This window comes from Sceloporus occidentalis, unplaced genomic scaffold, assembly GCF_023333645.1.
Source record: "Sceloporus occidentalis isolate IW3139 unplaced genomic scaffold, rSceOcc1.0.p SCAF_1, whole genome shotgun sequence".
NCBI classification, from domain to species: domain Eukaryota; kingdom Metazoa; phylum Chordata; class Lepidosauria; order Squamata; family Phrynosomatidae; genus Sceloporus; species Sceloporus occidentalis.
In genome coordinates, this window is record NW_028316981.1 from 148,506,768 (window position 1) to 148,527,610 (window position 20,843).

General features: G+C 42.0%; 1 protein-coding gene across 11 annotated transcripts in view; it reads right to left on the reverse strand.

Annotated features, from left to right (window-relative positions):
• The window catches only part of CEP112 (centrosomal protein 112), a 402,980-nt gene that overhangs the window by 352,885 nt on the left and 29,252 nt on the right, over positions 1–20,843 (reverse strand). For all 11 annotated transcript variants that reach the window (XM_089540765.1, XM_089540791.1, XM_089540808.1 and 8 more), the window contains 2 exons: positions 6,922–6,969; positions 6,737–6,814 (listed from right to left, as the gene is read on the reverse strand). In XM_089540765.1, the coding sequence (XP_089396891.1) occupies positions 6,737–6,814; positions 6,922–6,969 (126 nt within the window). The remainder of the gene's footprint in view (positions 1–6,736; positions 6,815–6,921; positions 6,970–20,843) is intronic.

A 20,843-nucleotide genomic window follows, 5' to 3' on the forward strand; every position in this document is an offset into this window, starting at 1 on the left:
TGAGACAGATATGCTGAGGACACACACAGAGAGGTGAATTACAAACAAATGAAGAGTTCAGATCAATTTGATTTGTGTCCCCACTAAGACAAAATAGCATTCAGACTAGAGAGAAGCCCCTGAGAGAATATAGACCCAATGTGATAAAGAAAACTGCAGTGTCTAAATTTGATGCTTGTGTTATGCATCATTTAAAACCTTCAAATGATCGAGTCTCACTATATAAAGAACAGTGTCAAAAAGTGACCAAGGGAGAGTTTCTTCAATGTACATCCTGGAATATTTCTGACTGGAACAACAAGAAACTGGATATTCCATTTCAGAAGTACTTAAAGCAGTCTGATATCATTTGCCTCCAGGAAATGTAGTCTGCTGATGATATATGGCTTACTGACTATAGGACATGTTCAACCCCAGCAAACTGCAATAATCATAAGGGACACCCAGGAGGTGGTCTTGCATGCTGTATAGCCGTCTCACAGAAAGATTAATCCTATTAGATAGGTATTTTAGGGCCCCGGGCTATGGGAGTTTTTTCTTAAGTTGGGTATGATTTCTTTTGTTATGATTAATGTTTATGTTTTGCCTTGAAATGCCAAGTATTATTCTGAAAATATTTGGGAACAGTTAGAAGAATATTTATTCTCATTGGAGATCAAATATTCCAAGGCCCATTTTATTTTAATGGGAGATTTCAATGCCTGGATAGGTCCTATTTGGAATGCTTTGGCCCAGACTATTCATTTTCTGCCAGTGGATTTAGACAGTAGGAAATTTCAGGTCACAGTCCACTACACAAAAGCTTTTTACTACTTCAGTAATAAGAATTCCTGCCTTTTAGTAAGAGAGGTGAAAAGGAAGGTTGAGAAAATAATCATTTATTCGATAACATGGGCAATCAGACGACTTCCTCCAACGAGATCACAAAATAATTTCATGCATTCTATTCTAAATTATATTCCACTGAAACACCTTCTACTTTAAAAGCTGATGAGTTTCTCAGATCTGAAACAGAGGAAATTTCCAGGACCTGGTGGATTCTCAGCAGAATTTTATAATTACTGTATGATGATTTATCCCCGATCTTCTCAGTGTCATCGAAGAATTTTGACCCCTTTCTGGACAGCTGGCATAAGTTCAGGATTATACAGAAGATGACCCAAAGGTGAATTCCTTCAGTCCAATTGCTTTAATAAACCAAGACACTAAAACAGGGGTCGGCAACCCCCGGCCTGCGGGCCTGATGCGGCCTGCGGAGGCGGCAGGACCGGCCCCAGCGCGGTTCTGCCGCTGCCACCTCCACCTCTGCCCCAGGCCGCGCGACCCTCCTCCTCCACCACCGCGCGGAGTCGGAAGAGGAGGGCCGCACGGCCTGGGGCAGCCCCACGCGGGCCCATGCTGCCCTCCCTGCCTCCCCGCACGGTGGAGGAGGAGGGCCACACGGCCTGGGGCACAGGAAGCAAAGGGGGAAGCCCCGCGCCGCCCTTCCCGCACGGGCCCGCGCTGCCCTCCCCGCCTCCCAGTGCCACCTACCTCCTTCTCCTCTGCCTCCTCCGCCCCCAGGCCGTGCGGCGCATGGAGGAGGAGGGGGCAGCAGGAGGAGGAAGAGGAGCAGCAGGAGGAGGAAGAGGAGGTGGGGGCAGCAGGAGGAGCAGAAGGAGGTGGTGGTGAGTGGCCAGAGGCCTCAAGGTTTTTATTATTTTATTTTGCGTGCTTTAATTGCTAACAAGTCTCCCTTGCTTTGACAATGATAAGATGATGATGATGATGATGATGATTCAGCTTGAGAGGCATGCAGGCACTGTTTCTTAAGCCGAGAGAGTGTCACCTTCCAAAGTGTGTTTTGGGTGCTTTTAATGCTAACAAGTCTCCCTTGCTTTGACAATGATAGTGTGATGATGATGATGATGATATGACTCAGCTTGAGAGGCATGCAAGCATTGTTTCAGTAGCCAAGAGTGTCATCTTCCAAAGTGTGTTTTGAGTGCTTTTAATGCTAACAAGTCTCCCTTGCTTTGACAATGATAGTGTGATGATGATGATGATAATGATATGAGTCAGCTTCAGAGGCATACATGCACTGTTTCTGAAGCCAAGAGAGTGTGACTTTCCAAAGTGCCTTTTCTGTGTGTTTTTGGTTCTTTAATGGTGATAATGATATCAGCAAGCCTCTGAGGCACGGCCAATGTAAATTGCTCTGATTTTTACAAACTCATGCGCAGTGAAGAAAAACCAAAGTCCCTTGACCAAGTACACACTTCTGAGAAGTACTCTTGGTGCAAGAACGGTGAAACCACCTTGACATGTTCAATATGCATAGCCATGTTAAACCATGCTAAGTGTTAAACCCAAGGGGTTTGGTTATGGAATAAGCCTCTGAAATATGCAAGAGGCCACGTTAAGTAAAGCCATGTGAAATGCACAAAAGTGCTGTTATGTGTGTTTTGGAATGCAGGTTGGGGGTGTTCGGCCAGAAAGGGACCGAGGAGGAGAGGGCGGGCACACGCCTCCTCCTCCCTGCGGGGCTTCGGTGGAAGCTCTGCCCCCGGCATGCAGCCCCACCCCCGGAGGGTGGAAGCTCCACCCCCGGCTTCGGCCCCCCGACTTGTCTGAGGGACAGCAACCCAGCTCCCGGCTCAAAAAGGTTGCCTACCGCTGCACTAAAATCTTCATGCCAGTTCTAGCCAATAGGATTAATACATTTATCCTAGACTAGATAAACCCGGACCATGTTGGCTTCATGCCAACACACTAGAAATCATGGGTGCCCAACTTTATAATTACCATCATAAAGTTACTTTATATGCAGATGGTATTTTGAATTAAAAAAAACAATCTTGAGATATCTTTCCTAATTCTAAAATATCTTAGAAATGTTCGGCACTTATTCAGGCCTTAGATTCAAATTAACTTTCAAAAATCCTTTCTTATGTGTACAAATGTGCCTCATCTACAACAGGAGTGCTGGCAGCATCTGACTGGCTTGCAATTGTGCCCCTAAGGATTCTACTATTTAATAATAATAATAATAATAATAATAATAAATTTTATTTATATACTGCTTTTCCACAGATCAAAGGAATACTGATTACTAAAGATATCTCACAGCTAATTCCTTTTAATTATAATCCCCTCACCAAGTAGATGAAGAACAATTGCAATCATGGTGCTCTCTTAAATTGTCCATTTTAGGATGGTGCATTACTTAAAAAGGTTCTTAGAGCCCCATTTGCTCTTTCTCTTTCAATCCATCCCTTTAACTCCTTCAATGTCTAAATGTAAACTGTGGCAGATGCTTTGATCATCGCGGAAAAGCGGGATAAAAATAAAATCTATTATTAAATCTATTATTATTATTACTCATTAACAATTTTATCTTTGACAATAAGTGATCTAGATTTCCTAAATCAATCAGACATACAGTATCTACAATCCCAGATATCATATCAAACTCTACTTTTATGCTTTCTAATTGGCCCAATTTACCCAGATTATCAGACATACAGCCTCATCCAGATGGGTCAGGGCACAAACAAAGTCTACCTCTTCACCCAGATTAAACCTTATCTTCTCCACAATCTCAAGAAAATCACTCACAGTTTTACAAAACCCATTTCTCTGTCACTCATTAACTATATGGAAAAATTGGAGACATGTTATGGCTCCTGACTCCTCCCTTTCAACTCAATACCTGAAGAGTACATCTCCCTATATATGCCTATTAGAGGTCCTCCTGTGTATCCCATCAGTAGGAGCACTACCCTATGTGAGGAGGTGTGGGGAACCTCCCCTGCTATGGCTATGGTTGTGGAATGGCTTCATTCTAGCACTAAGTTTAAACATAACTTTTTATCAAAACCTCTGGCTTCTAACACCTCTCTGCATATGCAACGTTAAGATTTGTCACAAAGTCTTCATATTTCACTCTATTTTCAGCCAAAATTATGATACAGTGGACCATTGTTATATGCTGGGGTTTGGTTCCAAGATCCCCCGTGTATAACAAAATCCGTGGATGCTCAAGTCCCATTAAATATAGTGACATAGCAAAATGGTGTCCCTTATAAAAAATGGAAAATCGAGGTCTGATATTTGAAATTTATACTTTTTTGGAACATTTTCAAACTGTGCATGCTTGAATCCATGTATAAAAAAATCCGTGTATAAGAAGGGCCAGCTGTACTTATTTGAGATGAGGGGCACTGCCAAAAGTTATTCAACTATAAAGAGTCATTGCAGGACATCTGAGAATTCCTAGTCTGTTATAATAGTGTATTTTTGAGCTAGGTTAAGTGAGTAACTATCAAAATTAGTAGCATACACAGAGAAGAAAGGATTTATGGTCAAAAAATGGACACTGTACAGAAAACTGTTAATTCTGTTAGCTTCCAAGCTTCAAGCAACACAAGATTCACATCACAAAGTTATCAGATTGAAGGAAAGAGCCCAAGCATCAATGAGCTATATGTGTACACAGTGATTTTCCTAAAACTATGCTTATGCTCATTATAAAAATATTTTGTGAAATGTTTTTTTTTTTCATAAAGTGATTTATATGTACCGAAGAACACTGTTTTCTTTTCAGTGGCACAGTTGTACTTTTAGCCCATATAGTAAGTATTGACAATTTGGGTGGGAGACCAAAAGGTAAACCACAATGCATTCACCATGGGATTTCTTACTACGTATGTCTGTTAATTTTAGCTAGGTTGCCATTTAGTCACATTTTAAACTGCATACCAAACCATCTTGTATTTGCAAACTTCTTATGGAAACCACACACTAAAATACATGTGAGCTATCGGCAGACAACAAAAAATAACTCAGGGTGTGGAGAAAACACAAAACCACAACAAATTTAAGAATAATCTTAGATACAGTATATGAACAGGTTCAGGAGAGGTTTCTTCCTTTAAGTGTACAGATGTGGTACAACTGGGTTGTTTAATTCAGTACAAATATGTCATCTCAGAAAGTAAAGATTTTATTTTGTATACTCTGCAAAAACATCAAAAAAGCAGCAGTCACTTTTAATTATTCTATATAATATATTCCAAAAGGGGGAAAGTGCTAGAATAGCAGCTCCCAGCAAGAACTCAAAAATAACATAAATCAAAAGTGGTTAAAAACTGTGGAACAGAGGCATTACTTGTCTTTATACTTTTTAATTGTTTTAAATATCCCTTGATTAAATCTGCAAAACTGTTGGCTACAGTCCTGAAAAGAACTGTACATAGTCAGATCCCATAGTCTTCAATGCATCCTTGAATGCTGATCTCCTGCTAAGGGTTACAGACCTTGAAAACTGCAGAACAGCTTTCTTTAGAGAAAACAAAAACACAAAAGTCCAAAAGCAATATAAAAAAGTTAAGAGTATTTTTAATGTCACTTTATGGCAAATAGTTATATAAACACTGGACTGTGCTACTTTGTTATTTCAAGATGCTTATTTAAATCCGCAGTGCACACAGGGCAGCTTGGGGGGATATCATATGAAACCCCCCCCCCTTCAAGGCTGTTTTTGTGGTCATTCAGCCTTTCAAACTCTCCACACTACTTTGGGCCCCAAAAAAAAGATGAACTGCCTTTTCAGGAACAATTCATCATTTAATGTGAAGTCGAAGGCTTTCACGACAAGGATCCATAGTTTTTTGTGGGTTCTTCAGCGTATGAGGCCATGTTCTAGATTATTCACCTTTTAAATAGGATGCAGGGGCTCCCACTTTCACCAATATAAAAGAAAAAGAATCCATAGAAAATCAGAAATCGAGTTATTTCTGCTCCCCATTTTTATTTTCCTCTCTTTTGATATTGTTCAGGGAGGGCTTGGGAGTGTGTGGTTTGTGTCCCCTAGAGAGTCCTAAAGACAGTAAATGGCCCTGAGACCCAACACAATTGCCTACTGCTCAACTAAATACTAAGCATATTGACCTGGAAACTACATGGTAAATCACATCCCCCTTCTCAGACTATGCCATACCATGAATTACATTCCTTGAGGAAATATTTTTTCCAGTTCTTTTCAACTTCAATTCTATCCTAGTTTTAATACTGAAATCCTCCAGATTGCCCAAATGCAGTGAAAAACAATTTTGTAGTCCCCAAACACTGTTTATGCTGGTTTAGGGTTCATGGTATTCGTAGACCAGATTGCCTACCCTGCACTAGTAATGACTTGTATGAGAAAATGGTTTCCTTATCAATATGATGGGACTGAGCTTACTGTGGTTATATGGTTCCAGCATTATTGAGAAATAGGCCTTGTTTCCACAAAAATCAGTTCAAAGCATTGGAAGACTACAGGTAAAGCATGAGAGAGGAAACAGAAAGGCTGTAAAGGGAATCCAAAAAGTGTGCCTTCTCTTCCACAGCAACCTCCATGGGTTTGCCAGCCTTTCCAAGATAAAAGCCACAGTCGTATTTTTCTGTATCACTCTTTCGAAATAAAAATGTTTATGTCTGTCCTATTTCAGCTCATACAGCATTCTTTCCATCCAAAGCAATCTGTTGAACTCCATTCACAGGACACTTTGATCCACCATGTTTACAAATTTTTCTTACTTTAAAGTGATACACTCCACACATTAATTGAAGTAAATAATAAATGAAAACCATCAGGCTATTTCATCTGTAAGACACTTCTTTTTTCTGTATGCCAAGAGACCTTTTTTCTAAACAAAGAGGCTGAAACTGAAACAACAGCGATAATACAGTCATATATATAATTTTTAATTACCTCTTTTTCATGCATATGGAACAATGTCTGTTCATCCCGAGAAGTGCTGTTTTTCATCAGGCCTATTTTGGGTGACATCTATTGACAAGATAAATATATGTACTTAGGACCAAGTATGACAACAATTAATGAGTAGAAAAAAACATTACAAATGCTAATAATATAAATAAAAGAACACTACCTACCAGTGATAGGGGTATGGGTTTCTCACGTAAATATCTGGGATTTTCAAGCTGCAAAAGAGGTGATAAGATTAATATTAATTAATTATTAATTAATAAATAGGTCCTATTTTATTGATATCCAACAACAAAATTCAGAAGAGCACCTAGTTCTGAAATATCTGCTTTAACTGAAATCTCCTTCTTTATGAGGAAGTGGTACTTTAAAGTACCACTTAATATTGCCTAAAATCACACATCCTGGACCACAGCCTTCCCTCAGGCTATGAAACTATCTGTTGATACAACTTATTTTTAATGGCTGACATATTTATTACACTGATATCCACCTTTCCTCCAAAGCACTCAAATCAGCATACATCCCATCCATATTTTTATCTTTGCAATAGCCCTGTGTGGTAGAATAGGAGCCTAGCTGCTGAAAGGCCCAAGTTCACTTCATAAGCATACCTGCCATGGTGCAGATTCAAAACCCAGTTATCTTTTTATACCTTTCCACAGTTGCCAGCATCAAAGACACAAACTGACTTTTTTATTTTTAAAATACCACAATATGAGAGTATAAACAGACATCTCATGCAGTTCACAGCTTTAGAAAGCATCTTTAAATTTTTTGTTCATCATGAAAAGATATAGCATTACAAAAGCCTAAATTCCAACAAAGAAATTTGGAAGGCAGGACTGAACATACGCATCATTTCCTCTGTCTATTCCCCACCACCAGGTAGAAACCAACTAAGTACAAAGAACACATAATACTAAAGGGCTTTTCTCCCAACAATGCAATTACTACAATGTAAGGTAGAGATTTCAAACATCCCACATCATGTAAGGAACTTACTGTCCCAAAACTATTTTCTTTGTGACTCTAAAGGTTTTCTGAGAATAAGATGTAAAAAGGAGTTTGTTTTAAATGAGTACCTAGGAATGTAAGAGTCATCAAATTTATCTTTGGTCAAGAAAAATGACGGAATTCTTAGTAAAAACAGCAGCAGTCCTGTAAGTTATCCAAACATTCCCCACACATTTATCAAGCCTAATGCAACATTAGGGCAATAGCATGAATGGACAAGAATGACTTACATAGCACAGAATAGGTAGTGTCAATAACACATACACTGAGTCATGTAAAAAGACATGGGGATGAAAGAGCTTGCAAGAAAGAGCACTGTCCCCCACAACACCCATCCCCACCCCTTACTCTGCATTTCTGACAGAAACTGAAAGCCAACATATGCATTCTGCCAGATCAAAGAAGACTGCCACCCCCTTTCATATCTTGCATATTTCTAAAACACCCCCTTCCTGCCATCTCATTCCTGAGGACTCCAGATCTTGTCTAGATTTTATAAAGTCCATGAACCATCATTGATCAAAATCAAACCCCTTTCATCTCCCAAATATCACAACAGACCTTGAGGAGCAATCAGGCTTTTGGTTTTCCACAGAACTTCTATGGATTGAGGTTGGCTTTAAGGGTATAAACTGCCCACCCCCACCCCCCAAAATAATGGCTTTTTGGTATAGTCCCTGCCCTCTCCCTTTGTACACTGACCTCAGGCCTCATGAGTTTCTTTGTCCATTTCTGTCTGCCTCTTGTAACCTGCATTCTAAAGCTTTGCAGTTTGAGTCTTCCTGCTTTCTGTGAACCATTTCTTCAGGATAGGTTAACACAACCCCCTCTTCCAGCCCTCAGTCTCCACTATTCCATGATTCTCTAGTCAGTTAGCTCTGTATGCTGATTATTTGATTGGGTTATCTCCATGCATGTGTTACCTTATATTTTCTTTAATAAGTTTGCGCAGTTCCACTTACCTGGAGTCTATCAGTTATTATCGGTATAATTGGTACTGGGTTCCTGCGTATGTTACCCATTCTCACAAAGCAAAGGCGGGCACTCCACCATCTAATTATAGTCTAACTGGTGTCAGTGGAGGCTCTACATGCCCTGTACAAATAGGGTAACAATTCCTTCTACATTACAATCTCTCTGTATATAGCAAAAGGATCTGGCGGGGGGGGGGGGGACAAACATGAATCTGATGCACTGAAACAAAAGGACTGGAGCTAAATGTCACAAAGCCTAAGCCTAAGGGATTCCCTCTTCAAATGATGATCACATAGTGAGTTCCCACCCACCCATCTTTTTTTAACATCTAAATCAGAAGTGGAGAAAGTGTGGTCCATGGGCTATGTGTAGCCCCCAAGGCCTTTTCTGCAACCTCCAAGGTTTCCCAAAAGCCCCCCCTCCTCAAAAAGATTTTTTAAAAAGTTGTTTGTCCCCCAGCTAAAAATAGCTTTAAAATCTTCAGTAATCTTAACATTCCATGACACCAACATGTATTAAAGGCTCCCTATGAAAAGGTGACCGAGGTCAACTGCAGTATTTTATTTTATTTTTTTGCTGAAATTTGACCTGAAACAGTGCACTGTGACCAAAAATGCTCCCTCTGTTATACCCAGTATAGTTCTCTATCCTTGATCAAAATCAATGTGCCTCATGTGCTAAGAGTACTACATGCCAGTGGCTCTCAAAACTGTAGGGCATAACCCTCAGGGGAGCATGACCATTGTGCAAGGAGGAAAGGAAGAGTCATTGTATCATTGCAGGCTGCTCCCAGAGATTATAGGCCATCACACCACCCTGCAGCCAGCTGGTGCAGAAAGTTGGGGATGTTTAGCCTGGAGAAGAGAAGGTTAAGAGGTGATATGATAGCCCTGTTTAAATATTTGAAGGGATGTCATATTGAGGAGGGAGCAAGCTTGTTTTCTGCTGCTCCAGAGACTAGGACCCGAAGCAATGGATGCAAGCTACAGGAAAAGAGATTCCACCTCAACATTAGGAGGAACTTCCTGACAGTAAGGGCTGTTCGACAGTGGAACAAACTCCCTCGGAGTGGAGTGGAGTCTCCTTCCTTGGAGGTCTTCAAGCAGAGGCTGGATGGCCATCTGTTGGGGATGCTTTGATTGGGATTTCCTGCATGGCAGGGGGTTGGACTGGATGGCCCTTGTAGTCTCTTCCAACTCTATGATTCTATGATTCTATGCATTGTACATAAATGTTCAGCCCCACTTTTTGTGATGGAGTTTATCATTTAAGAACCCAGACAAGGCAATGGGGAGCAGTGGAACCCTCCTCCAAGACTAAGGTCCCATTCCCACTGGGCTACAAAGCGAATCATGAATCGGAATATAGGGACATTATTCCCATTTGGACTCGCGTTTGATCCTTGTTTAAGGAAAATCATTCTCATTTGAATTCGCGTTCGATCCAACTTTGATCAATTTCTCCAACAAAAAACCAAATCAGTGGTGGATAACCCAGATTATCCTGACTGCACTTTGATAGTGGGTTTTTTTTTCAGCTGCCGTGTTGGATCCGGGACAAACTAATGGGAACGACAGGGTGCCCAAATCGGTATTTTAGGAGGGGAGGAGCAATGTTCAAGGGGCTGTCCCGGGGGTGTCACCAGCTTTGTTCTCTTTCCTGCATTCCCGGTGCCATTTCCCCCCATTCACGTAGCCTTTCCCCAGTGAAGCGGGAAGCAGGGTAAGGCGATAGCGTGTGTAGACAAATTAATTTTTTTAAAAAAATTAAGCTTTCGATCGCCTAGGTGCTGTTGGGTGACCAAACATTGCAAATTGCTCCACTGACCTCCAAATGTGGTAAGCACATTATGCCCCCTTGCAACCCCCCCCCCCCGCTCCACATAGATCGACCTGTGAAGAGACCATTGAACACCATTTTTAACTATTAAATTTCCTTTTTCCTTTTTTTTTCCCCTGAGCGCCTAAGCGGCAGACCGGCTTTGCATTATATTGATTTGGTGTCCCTAGGGTTAGTTGTCACACTCTCTCATAGAAACCCACCACAGTCACACTCTCTCAACCTCAGAGGAAGGCCAGGGCAAATTCCTCTCCCCCCTCTGAAGAAATTTGACTTCCCCATGGTTCCTGACACACTCTCTCCAATGGAAACCCACCACAGTCACACTCACTCAGCCTCAGAGGAAGTCCAACGCAACCCCCCCCCCCACACACACACACACACAACTTGCCCAGCCTCCTCTGATTGCTTCCTCCGTTTATCTCCTTGCCCCCAGCCCCCGATTGCCTTCTAGGGCATCCTGGGAAGGCAGGGAAACAGGGGACTTCTGGGAGCAGATAAGGTGAGAAAGGGAGGACTCTGGCAAAGGCAACGGGTGACTTCTGTAGCATCCTGGGAAGGGAGAGAAACAGGGGAATTCTGGAAAGAGCTACAGCAAGCAGAGCGGCTGGAAATTGCGAGCCAGCAACTTTTTGGCCAATCACAATGACACCTAGCTGCCCAAGTGCTCAGGCACTTCAGCTATCCATGGACCACAAACATTTTTTTTAAAAAAAAAAACCAGAAAAACAGGTTTGAAAGACAAATGGGAACGGGGAACAAAAATAGCTCGCACCAAAATGCATCGAATCAACTGACGTCACTGTGACGTCTAATCACCTAAACGCTTGATTAACAGCTCAAAAAAGAAAAAAAACAGTTCAAGACAGGCAATGGGAATGGGGAACAAAAAGTTCTGCGTCAAAATGCAATGGAGAAATATCAATGGGAAGGAGAACATGGGTCAAGAAAAACCAACTCCGTTCGCTCCCTTTTGCAGTGGGAATGATAGATGTGATTCGAATACGACTTGGGAACTCACTCTGAGTCTGAATTGCAGCAAGATTCATCGCTTTATCGCCCAGTGGGAATGGGGTCTAAGACTAAGCTGTGGGGCTGAGTTCCCCTCCCAAAATGAGCAGGGGGTGATGTTTACATGTAGATGTTAAGTGGGACATAGGGCTAAAAAGCCATTGCTATATGCAATATTCATTTCACACATCCTCCAAGGGCAGCTATCAATGTAAAATGCTGGTAAGAAACACACAATAAATGTAAGACATTGAGCAAACAGTGTTACATGTCATGGAGGGAAGGCAGCCCAAACCCAATGTCACATTTTGAGTATACAGCTCGTGAAGTAACGTCTGGAAATACGATGAAACACCTGAATATTGTTGTAGTGTTGAATGGGGCTTAAGCATGCGTGGTATTTGGCTTACATGGGGGGTCCGGAATGGATCCCCCGTGTAAGCCAAGGGCGGACTGTACTTCCTTTCAATGCACAAAATAAGGCTAATGTAATTAATACATTAATTACTGTAAAGTTCTCTCTCCACACATACACACACACAAGTTTGCTGTAACTATTCAGACTTGAAATGATTGAAATTTTGAACTGGAGATGTGTTTCCTTTTTACTCAGACCAACAAGACCATGAAGAATGAATATTTTAAAACAGACATTGGAAGGAAGTATTTCCTAAGCTCTTCACAACATACATAATACATACACATTATATATTAATATGTGATTATTTATTTTCTGAGCAATCTCACATTTCTTTTTAAAAGCCCCTGTTCAACAATATGGCTTCATAATAACAAACCCTACACAATATGCCCCATTCATCACTCAGCATTACCATCCAAAGACTATCATATTTTGTTCAGTGAAGATCATTTATATAATCTAAAGAAAATGGCAGGAAAGCAGGCTTTTTTTTCTTACAATATTTTAACTATGCAGGCACAACTTATCTTTCATTTTACCTTAACACTCTGACTTGAAAGTACTTTATAAATATTGAATAAAGTTTTAAAACATCTTTCTAACTCCTTTTTCCCTTGTGAAAAACCAATCAACTTCAATTGAAATTCTGAGGAAAACCTGATGTACGAAGACGCTTTCAGGATTTTTTTTCTCGTATCCCCATCCTCCATACAAAAAGTAGTTACTTTCTAAAAAAGTTTTCATTTCTAAAATGATGTATGCAAATAGACATGCAGCTATTAATGGAAATGAAAATTGACAGCTACTTTGCATATTTTATTTGGCATGAAATGCAAGAAATGGGTTTTAAAATAACGTAAGGCTATAAGTGGAAAAGGTAAACATCACTTGTTTACAAATGAACAAAATGTGGCTGAGTGGTTGCTCTACACAGTTTTGCATTTTCCAATTTAGAAAGAACAGTACTTTGAAGTTAAATGCTTCCAGTCTGTAACCTTGTGGATTACATTCATTCAAACAGATCTGTAAACATTTTGTGTCTCAGTGTTGTCTTTTCCAGCTTTGCATCTACACATTTTTTCATTTCCTAAGTTATGCCACAATCACAATAAAATAAAGACTGTCAGAATACATGCCACCCATTTTTTTAAAAACCTCAAGATTCAAGTTTAAAAAAAAACTGTTAAATCCATAAAAATATTTGTTAAGTTGAGCAAACTGACATGTTATACATAGAAAACCTTATTATATCCAGAGTGCAAAGTCCTGCTTGGGAAGATTTAACTTTAAAGTTTCAGAATTTCTTGAACTTGCCACTAAATTGAACAATCACAACTGGACAAGCGACACAGTACAGATAAATAAGCACACACACAAACATGGCAACAAAGAGGTTTCAGGGTGTTTAACCCTCATATACGTGAACTTAGGGAGTGAATTGTGGAGTATCTGCTAAATCCACAAAATTTCTAATGTTTTGAGGTTTAATCATAGGGTTTTAGCATTGGTTTTTTGGATTATATATTCACAGGTTGTCTACACTACAGGTCTCATTCTGTGTGGATTCTGCAACTAAATATGACTCTGGAGGACTACGTTGCCCCATCATCAACTTACTATGAGACCAGAAATGCTACAACAATATTCAGGTGTTTCATCATATTTCCAGATGTCATTAATCAATAGCCACAATACAAAAAACTGTCCAACTATTTCAATATTCTCAAGGTAGTTTGGAATACCGTATTTTCCGGCGTATAAGATGAACCCCAACTTTTTCAATAAAAATATAGACTTTAGGATATACTCACTGTATAAGACTACCCCTCTTCCTGTGAAGCCTGCAGCCAGCCGTGCGCACACGCGCAGGCTGCAAGAGGCTTCCAAGAGGCCTGTGAAGCTGTCAGCCGGCCGTGCGCACAGGCTTCAAGAGACCTCTGGAGGTCCCTTGAAGCCAAGAGCTGGCCACGCGCACAGGCTTCAAGAGGCCTCCGAAGGCCCCTTGAAGCCTGCGCAGGGCTGCCAGCTTCCAAGAGGCCTGTGAAGGCCCCTTGAAGCCGGGAGATGGCCGCACACATGTGTGCAGGCTTCAAGAGACCTCCGAAGGCCGCTTGAAGCCTACGCGGAGCTGCCGGCTTCACAGGCCTCCGGAGGCCCCTTGAAGCTGGGAGATGGCCGCGCGCATGCGCACAGGCTTCAAAAGGCTTCTGAAGGCCCCTTGAAGCCTATGCGGGGCTGCTGGATTCAAGAGGCCTCCGGAGGCCCCTTGAAGCCTGCATGGGGCTGCCGGCTTCACAGGTCTCCAGAGGCTCCTTGAAGCCGGGAGATAGCTGCATGCACGCGTGCAAGCTTCAAGAGTCCTCCAAAGGCCCCTTGAAGCCTACACGGGGCTGCCGGCTTGAAGAGGCCTCTGAAGGCCCCTTGAAGCCTGCACAGGGCTGCCAGCTTCAGAAGGCCTCCAGAGGCCTGGAAGGCAGTAGGAGGCTGGCAGCGGAGCGGAACAGGTCAGGTGAGCGCACCGGGCCGCGGGGCTCTCTTGTTGCCGGGCTTAACCCGGTGTATAAGACGACCCCCGACTTTTGACCCAATTTTAGAGGGTCAAAAAATCATCTTATACGTCGGAAAATACGGTAGGTTTTTTGAACTGCAGCTCTCCAGTCATCTTGCATGGCTACTGGACAACCACTTTCAATATGAAAGGGACCTTGAAAACACTGAATCACAATGTAATGGCACACTATTTTTACTGAGCAGCAACAGCACACTGGTAAACCCTTTGGACCTGACTAATGTAATTTTTTTTTGGATTCCTGCTTACAAGCATATATTTAAATTGTTGGTATAAGTACATAAATCAGGGTGGACAAAATGAAACCCTCCAGATGTTGCTTGACTGCATGTGCTATGAGTCCTAGTCATCCTTTTCAGTGGTGAGGAATACTATACAACTTCTGTAGGGTCACACATTGCCCCGGCCCAAGACTTACAATTGTTGAGAAGGACTCTCTCTATATATATAGATATAAATATAGATATAGATATAGATATAGATAGGCAAAGGGAACTCAACCTGAGGATAATGGAGCAGAGGACAGAAAAGAGGAATTTCACCACAGAATAAGCAAAGAGATAGTACAGGGATGCCTGTTTAACCTAAACGAATATAAGTCTCCAGGACCAGATGAACTACATCCAAGGGTATTAAAAGAACTGGCAAATGTAATATCGGAGCCATTGGCAACAATCTTTGAGAAGTCCTGGAGAACAGGAGAAGTGCCAGCAGACTGGAGGAGGGCAAACGTTGTCCCTATCTTCAAAAAGGGGAAGAAAGAGGATCCAAACAATTATCGTCCAGTTAGTCTGACATCACTACCAGGAAAGATTCTAGAGCAGATAATTAAACAAAGAGTCTGTGAACCTCTAGAAAGCAACTCCATAATCACAAAAAGTCAACATGGGTTTCAGAGAAACAAGTCATGCCAGACAAACCTGATCTCTTTTTTTGATAAAATTACCAGCTTGTTAGATGAAGGGAATGCTGTGGATATAGTATATCTTGATTTCAGCAAGGCCTTTGACAAAGTTCCCCATGATATTCTTGCAAACAAGATTGTAAAATGTGGGCTAGACAAGGTAACTATTACATGGATTTGTAATTGGTTGACTGGCCGAAGCCAAAGAGTGCTCAACAATGGCTCCTTTTCATCCTGGAGAGAAGTGACCAGTGGGGTCCCACAGGGCTCTGTCCTGGGCCCAGTGCTGTTCAACATCTTTATCAATGACTTGGAGGACAAAATTGGGGGCATACTTATCAAATTTGCAGATGACACCAAATTAGGGGGAGTAGCTAATACCCCAGAGGACAGGATCAAGATTCAAAATGACCTGAACAGACTAGAAAACTGGGCCATAGCTAACAAAATGAAATTCAACATGGAGAAATGTAAGGTACTGCACTTAGGGCGGAAAAACGAAAAGCACAGATATAGGATGGAGGACACCTGGCTGAATGAAACTACGTGTGAAAGGGACCTAGGAGTCCAAGTAGACCACAAGTTGAACATGAGTCAACAATGTAATGCGGCAGCTAACAAGGCCAATGCGATTTTAGGCTGCATCAATAGAAGTATAGCATCTAGATCAAGGGAAGTCATAGTGCCACTATATTCTGCTCTGGTCAGGCCCCACCTGGAATATTGTGTCCAGTTCTGGGCACCATAATTTAAAAAGAACATTGAGAAACTGGAGCATGTCCAAAGGAGAGTAACTAAAATGGTGAAAGGTCTGGAAACCATGCCCTACGAGGAACGACTTAGGGAGCTGGGGATGTTTAGCCTGGAGAAGAGAAGGTTAAGAGGTGATATGATAGCCCTGTTCAAATATTTGAAGGGATGTCATATTGAAGAGGGAGCAAGCTTGTTTTCTGCTGCTCCAGAGACTAGGACCCGGAGCAATGGATGCAAACTGCAGGAAAAGAGATTCCACCTCAACATTAGGAGGAACTTCCTGACAGTAAGGGCTGTTCGACAGTGGAACAAACTCCCCCAGAGTGTTGTGGAGTCTCCTTCCTTGGAGGTCTTCAAGCAGAGGCTGGATGGCCATCTGTCGGGGATGCTTTGATTGTGATTTCTTGCATGGCAGGGGGTTGGACTGGATGGCCCTTGTGGTCTCTTCCAACTCTATGATTTTATATATATATATATATATATAGATATATATAGATATATATATATATATTTATAGACAATGGATTCTCTAAAGCCACACTGAACACAGGTTTGAAACTCCCAGTTTCAAGCGATATCTTTTAAGTGGAATGGCAACGTATCACTCCAAAAAACCAAACTTTAAGACTCATCAGACAAGCAGAATTATTTTCATCATTGTTCAGAATCTGACTATTAATTACTACTAAGTGTGACTTTATATTCAGACTTATTTGCCGATATTCTGAATTTTTTTTCAATTAAAAGCCATTTTATTTCTGGAGCTTTTTCTTTGAAAACAATTCAACATTTTTGCTGTACCTTAAAAGAGCCTCAAAAAAGTTTCTCACATGTTCATTTCCAGTATCATTTGTTCTGACATTTGTGACTGTGTCACCCTCTTCAGCCTTTATAAAATAGCAGCTGGTGCAATATCTTCAGAAGGCATACCAAATTACTAACTATCAAACCATTTCCCCCCCTGAAACACATGAAAGAAGGATGGAAGGAAGGAAATTACTAACAGGGAGCATTTGCAGAGAGGTCAGCAGAAATGGAAGGTGAAGGATTTTATTTTATTTTATTTTTTAAAAGCTGGTCTTCACTCCCACAAAGATGCTGTTTTCTGTGGCGGATCCAGGACAGTGCTAGCTGCTACAGAAACATCAGGTCTAACAATCTGATGGAGACCAGCTCTTCCTACCATTTAAGAGCGTTCACATTTCTGAGTGCTGAAGATATACAGTCAGGCCTCCATATCCACGATTTTCTATCCACGGATTCAAGCATCCACGGATTGAAAATATTCCAAAATTCCAATAAGCAAACCTTGGCTTTGCCATTTTATATAAGGGAGGCCATTCTACTATGCTACTGTATTTAACGGGACTTGAGTATCCATGGATTTTGGTATCCACGGTAGATCCTGAAACCAAACTCCAGCAGATAACAAGGGCCCACTGTGTAAGGTCAAATGTCTTCCTGGACCAGCTCTGGGGAATGGGAAGAAGAGGCAAGGTAGTTCAACTCCTATCTGCAGAGCCAGTTCTAGAGTACTGCCTTAAGGAACTTCTATTCAGCTACATGGTTGTTAAAATGTGGGGTACGCACATGTAATTTTATCTATCATGTGATTTAATATGCAGTCACTAGGTGGAATAATTAGAGGAATTTTAGGTGTTGTGGTTTGAGTTTTGGATTACAACTGTGGAGATGAGGGTTCGATTCTGCATTTGGCTATGAAAACCTACTGGGTGACCTTGGATGAGTCACACACTCTCAGCCTCAGAAAACCCTGTGATAGGCTTGCCTTAAAAGATAAAAGTAGTCCCTTGACATGAATGTCTAGTCATAACCGGCTGTAGGGGGCGGTGCTAATCTCCATTTCTAAGCTGAAGAGCCAGCGTTGTCCGAGGACTGCTCTGGTCATCATGCAGCCAGCATGACTGCACTGAATGCTATTACTTTCCCACTTAAGTGGTACCTATTTATCTACTTGCATTTGCATGCTTTCAAACTGCTAGGTTGGCAGAAGCTGGGACTAGTGACAGGAGCTCATCCCATCATGCAGAACTCGGGCCCTGAACTGCCAACCTTCTGATCTTCCGACCATCATATCTTAACCACTAAGCCATGGTGTTGTTGTTTTTATATCGGGTCTAGTGTTCTACTGCAAATTCAGAACAACCAATCTCGGTTGCTATTCCCTTTGCAGTCAGTCACCAAGCAGTTGGCTGAGCAGCAACCAAGAAGCTTCTTGCTTATGCCAGCCTTGAAGGTAAGCCCGACGCAGACAAGAGACTTCTTGGTTGCTGATTGACTGGCTGCTCAGTTGCAACTCCCTTTGTGCCCAATCATCCTGGGAGCAGCAACTAAGCAGCTGGCTGAGCAGTAACCAAGAAGCTTCTCACCTGTGCCAGCCTTACAACAAAGGCCAGTGCAGAAAAGAAGCCTCTTGGTTGCTGCTGAGGCAGCTGCTCAGTTGCTACTCCGAGGTAGACCAGGTACAAGGGAGAAGCTTCTCCCTAGAGAGGAGGGACACAGAAAGGCACAGCTGGTGTGTGTGTAGGGGATTTACAGAGGCCATGTGCTCTGGACTAGAAACTGGTGTGGGCTGGAAAGGGAGAGAGCTTAATTACAGGAGCTGCTCCAAAACAAAGGACTGTTTCCAAGAACTGAGCACAGATAATGTCTTCCCTACACAGTTTTAAGTGTCTGCTATCTCACAAAAAATTGTTTCTTCTGCTACCTCTTCTCTTAGCCCATCTGATAAAAGAAAGCAGGAGCAGCAGTGCAACTCCAACCTGCTAGCCAAGTCCCAGTAAAGCTCACAAAGATGAAGCAGGGTCCCAAATTTGAAAGCTCCTTTTTGCCTCCACTTCTCCCCCACCACCATGTGCTCTAAATCTTTGCTCCAGTCTGTCCCAAAATGGTGTCACTCTGAGCTACAAAAGTGATGCCCTGTGCCCATGTCCCACAAGAGTTTTCTAACTGCCAATACTAGCAAAAGACACTAGTAAGGAAGCGAACTCATGTGGGCAAGCAAAGAACAGGGGACACCATCACACAAAATATTTAGCAAGGCTGTGTTGTCATGTGTTTGGTGACCCTGAAAAGACGTTTTATCTCCACCATGATCCTAAAAGCTGCTAGTTCCCCTTGACTTTCCTGCACACTAATACTCTGACAATAGCAAGTACATTTCTATACCACTTATCAGCGAACTCAGCACTCTCTAAGTGGTTTACAATCTTTAAGCCAATTGCCCCCAACAAACTGGGTGCTCGTTTTACTGACCTACGAAAGGATGGAAGGCTGAGTGGACCTTGGAGCCCTCCTCTAGGATCAAACTTACAAAGTTGTGACTGCAGGACCACTGCACCACTAGGGCATTTAACCACTGCGCCACCAGGGCTCCTGACGGCCCCCCTGCCACCCCCATTTCCTCTCACCACCCCACTACAGCCCTCTTTGCACTTCCCCCCGGATCCTTCCACATTCCTCAGGGGGTGTACCACTCACTTTAGGAATTACTGACTTAAATCATTTGATTTTTTTTTAATGGATTCTCTTGACCCATAGATTTTCCAGTTCACTGAGATGCTTTATAGTGTACCATTTTTTACCATTGTAAACTAGTGGTCGACACATATAAGAAGACCTTTTACCATCAGAAATGGAAAGAGCTTATGGCTGTTACTGTTGTCCTTATGAGGCATCCAAGCATATATATCCTGGAGAATACTGTCACACTCTTGAAGAAGCATGACTTTGGTTCGGTAAGCAACCTATAGATATGCCATCACATCATCGATTCTATAAAACCCAGTGGAAAGCTACTCTGTAAAAAAACAACAGCTAATTGGCACTACTTCATTCAACATCAAAACCTAGAGCGGGGGTCACTAATGTTCTGGACCATTTGCCATATTGCTGTTCAAAAAACTACGTAGGGCACAAACACAGTACTGCCATGGGGTAAGTTCTCATTTCAAGAAAAACAGGTGATGTTCTGAGAAACAACCCTACACCCCCAAATCTGCTTCCCAACTTACAGCCAGGCAACAGAGATGCCCACTTCAAACCACTAATTAAAACAGCACCCTTCCAGCTTCCCATGATGGTGCTTTCTTCACCATCTGCAATTAACCCCAGTGCTAACGTATCTTGCATTCCTCTCCCAAGGTGATCACACAGCAGAATGCCCATTTCCACATCTCTTTTAAAGGCAATTTGGGTGTCAGTGCTAAAAAGCAATGCACTAGCTTCGATAGTCCCATGCTCTCCCCTTCCCTCTAACAGACTCTAAGGCCCAAGGCTATTGCTGCCTGGAGGGATGGAGAGGAGCTAGCTAGTGGAAATATTCCAGCTTGTCTCCTAGAAGTAAAAAAATAAACATTTCAAAGCAAAATCAAAAAGAGCAAGATTGATTGAAGGAAGTGCCTCTGGTCAACAGAATGCTTTGGGCAACGAGCTAAATCGAAAGAGTGCAATGCAGTTCCTAATTCCAAACAGGGCAAACCTACTGAATCAATGTGATTTACATAACTGCTAATCTACAAAGTCCTTACTGATTCATGAGTCTGCTCTGCCACAGAATAACACTTGGATTTAGGCCAAA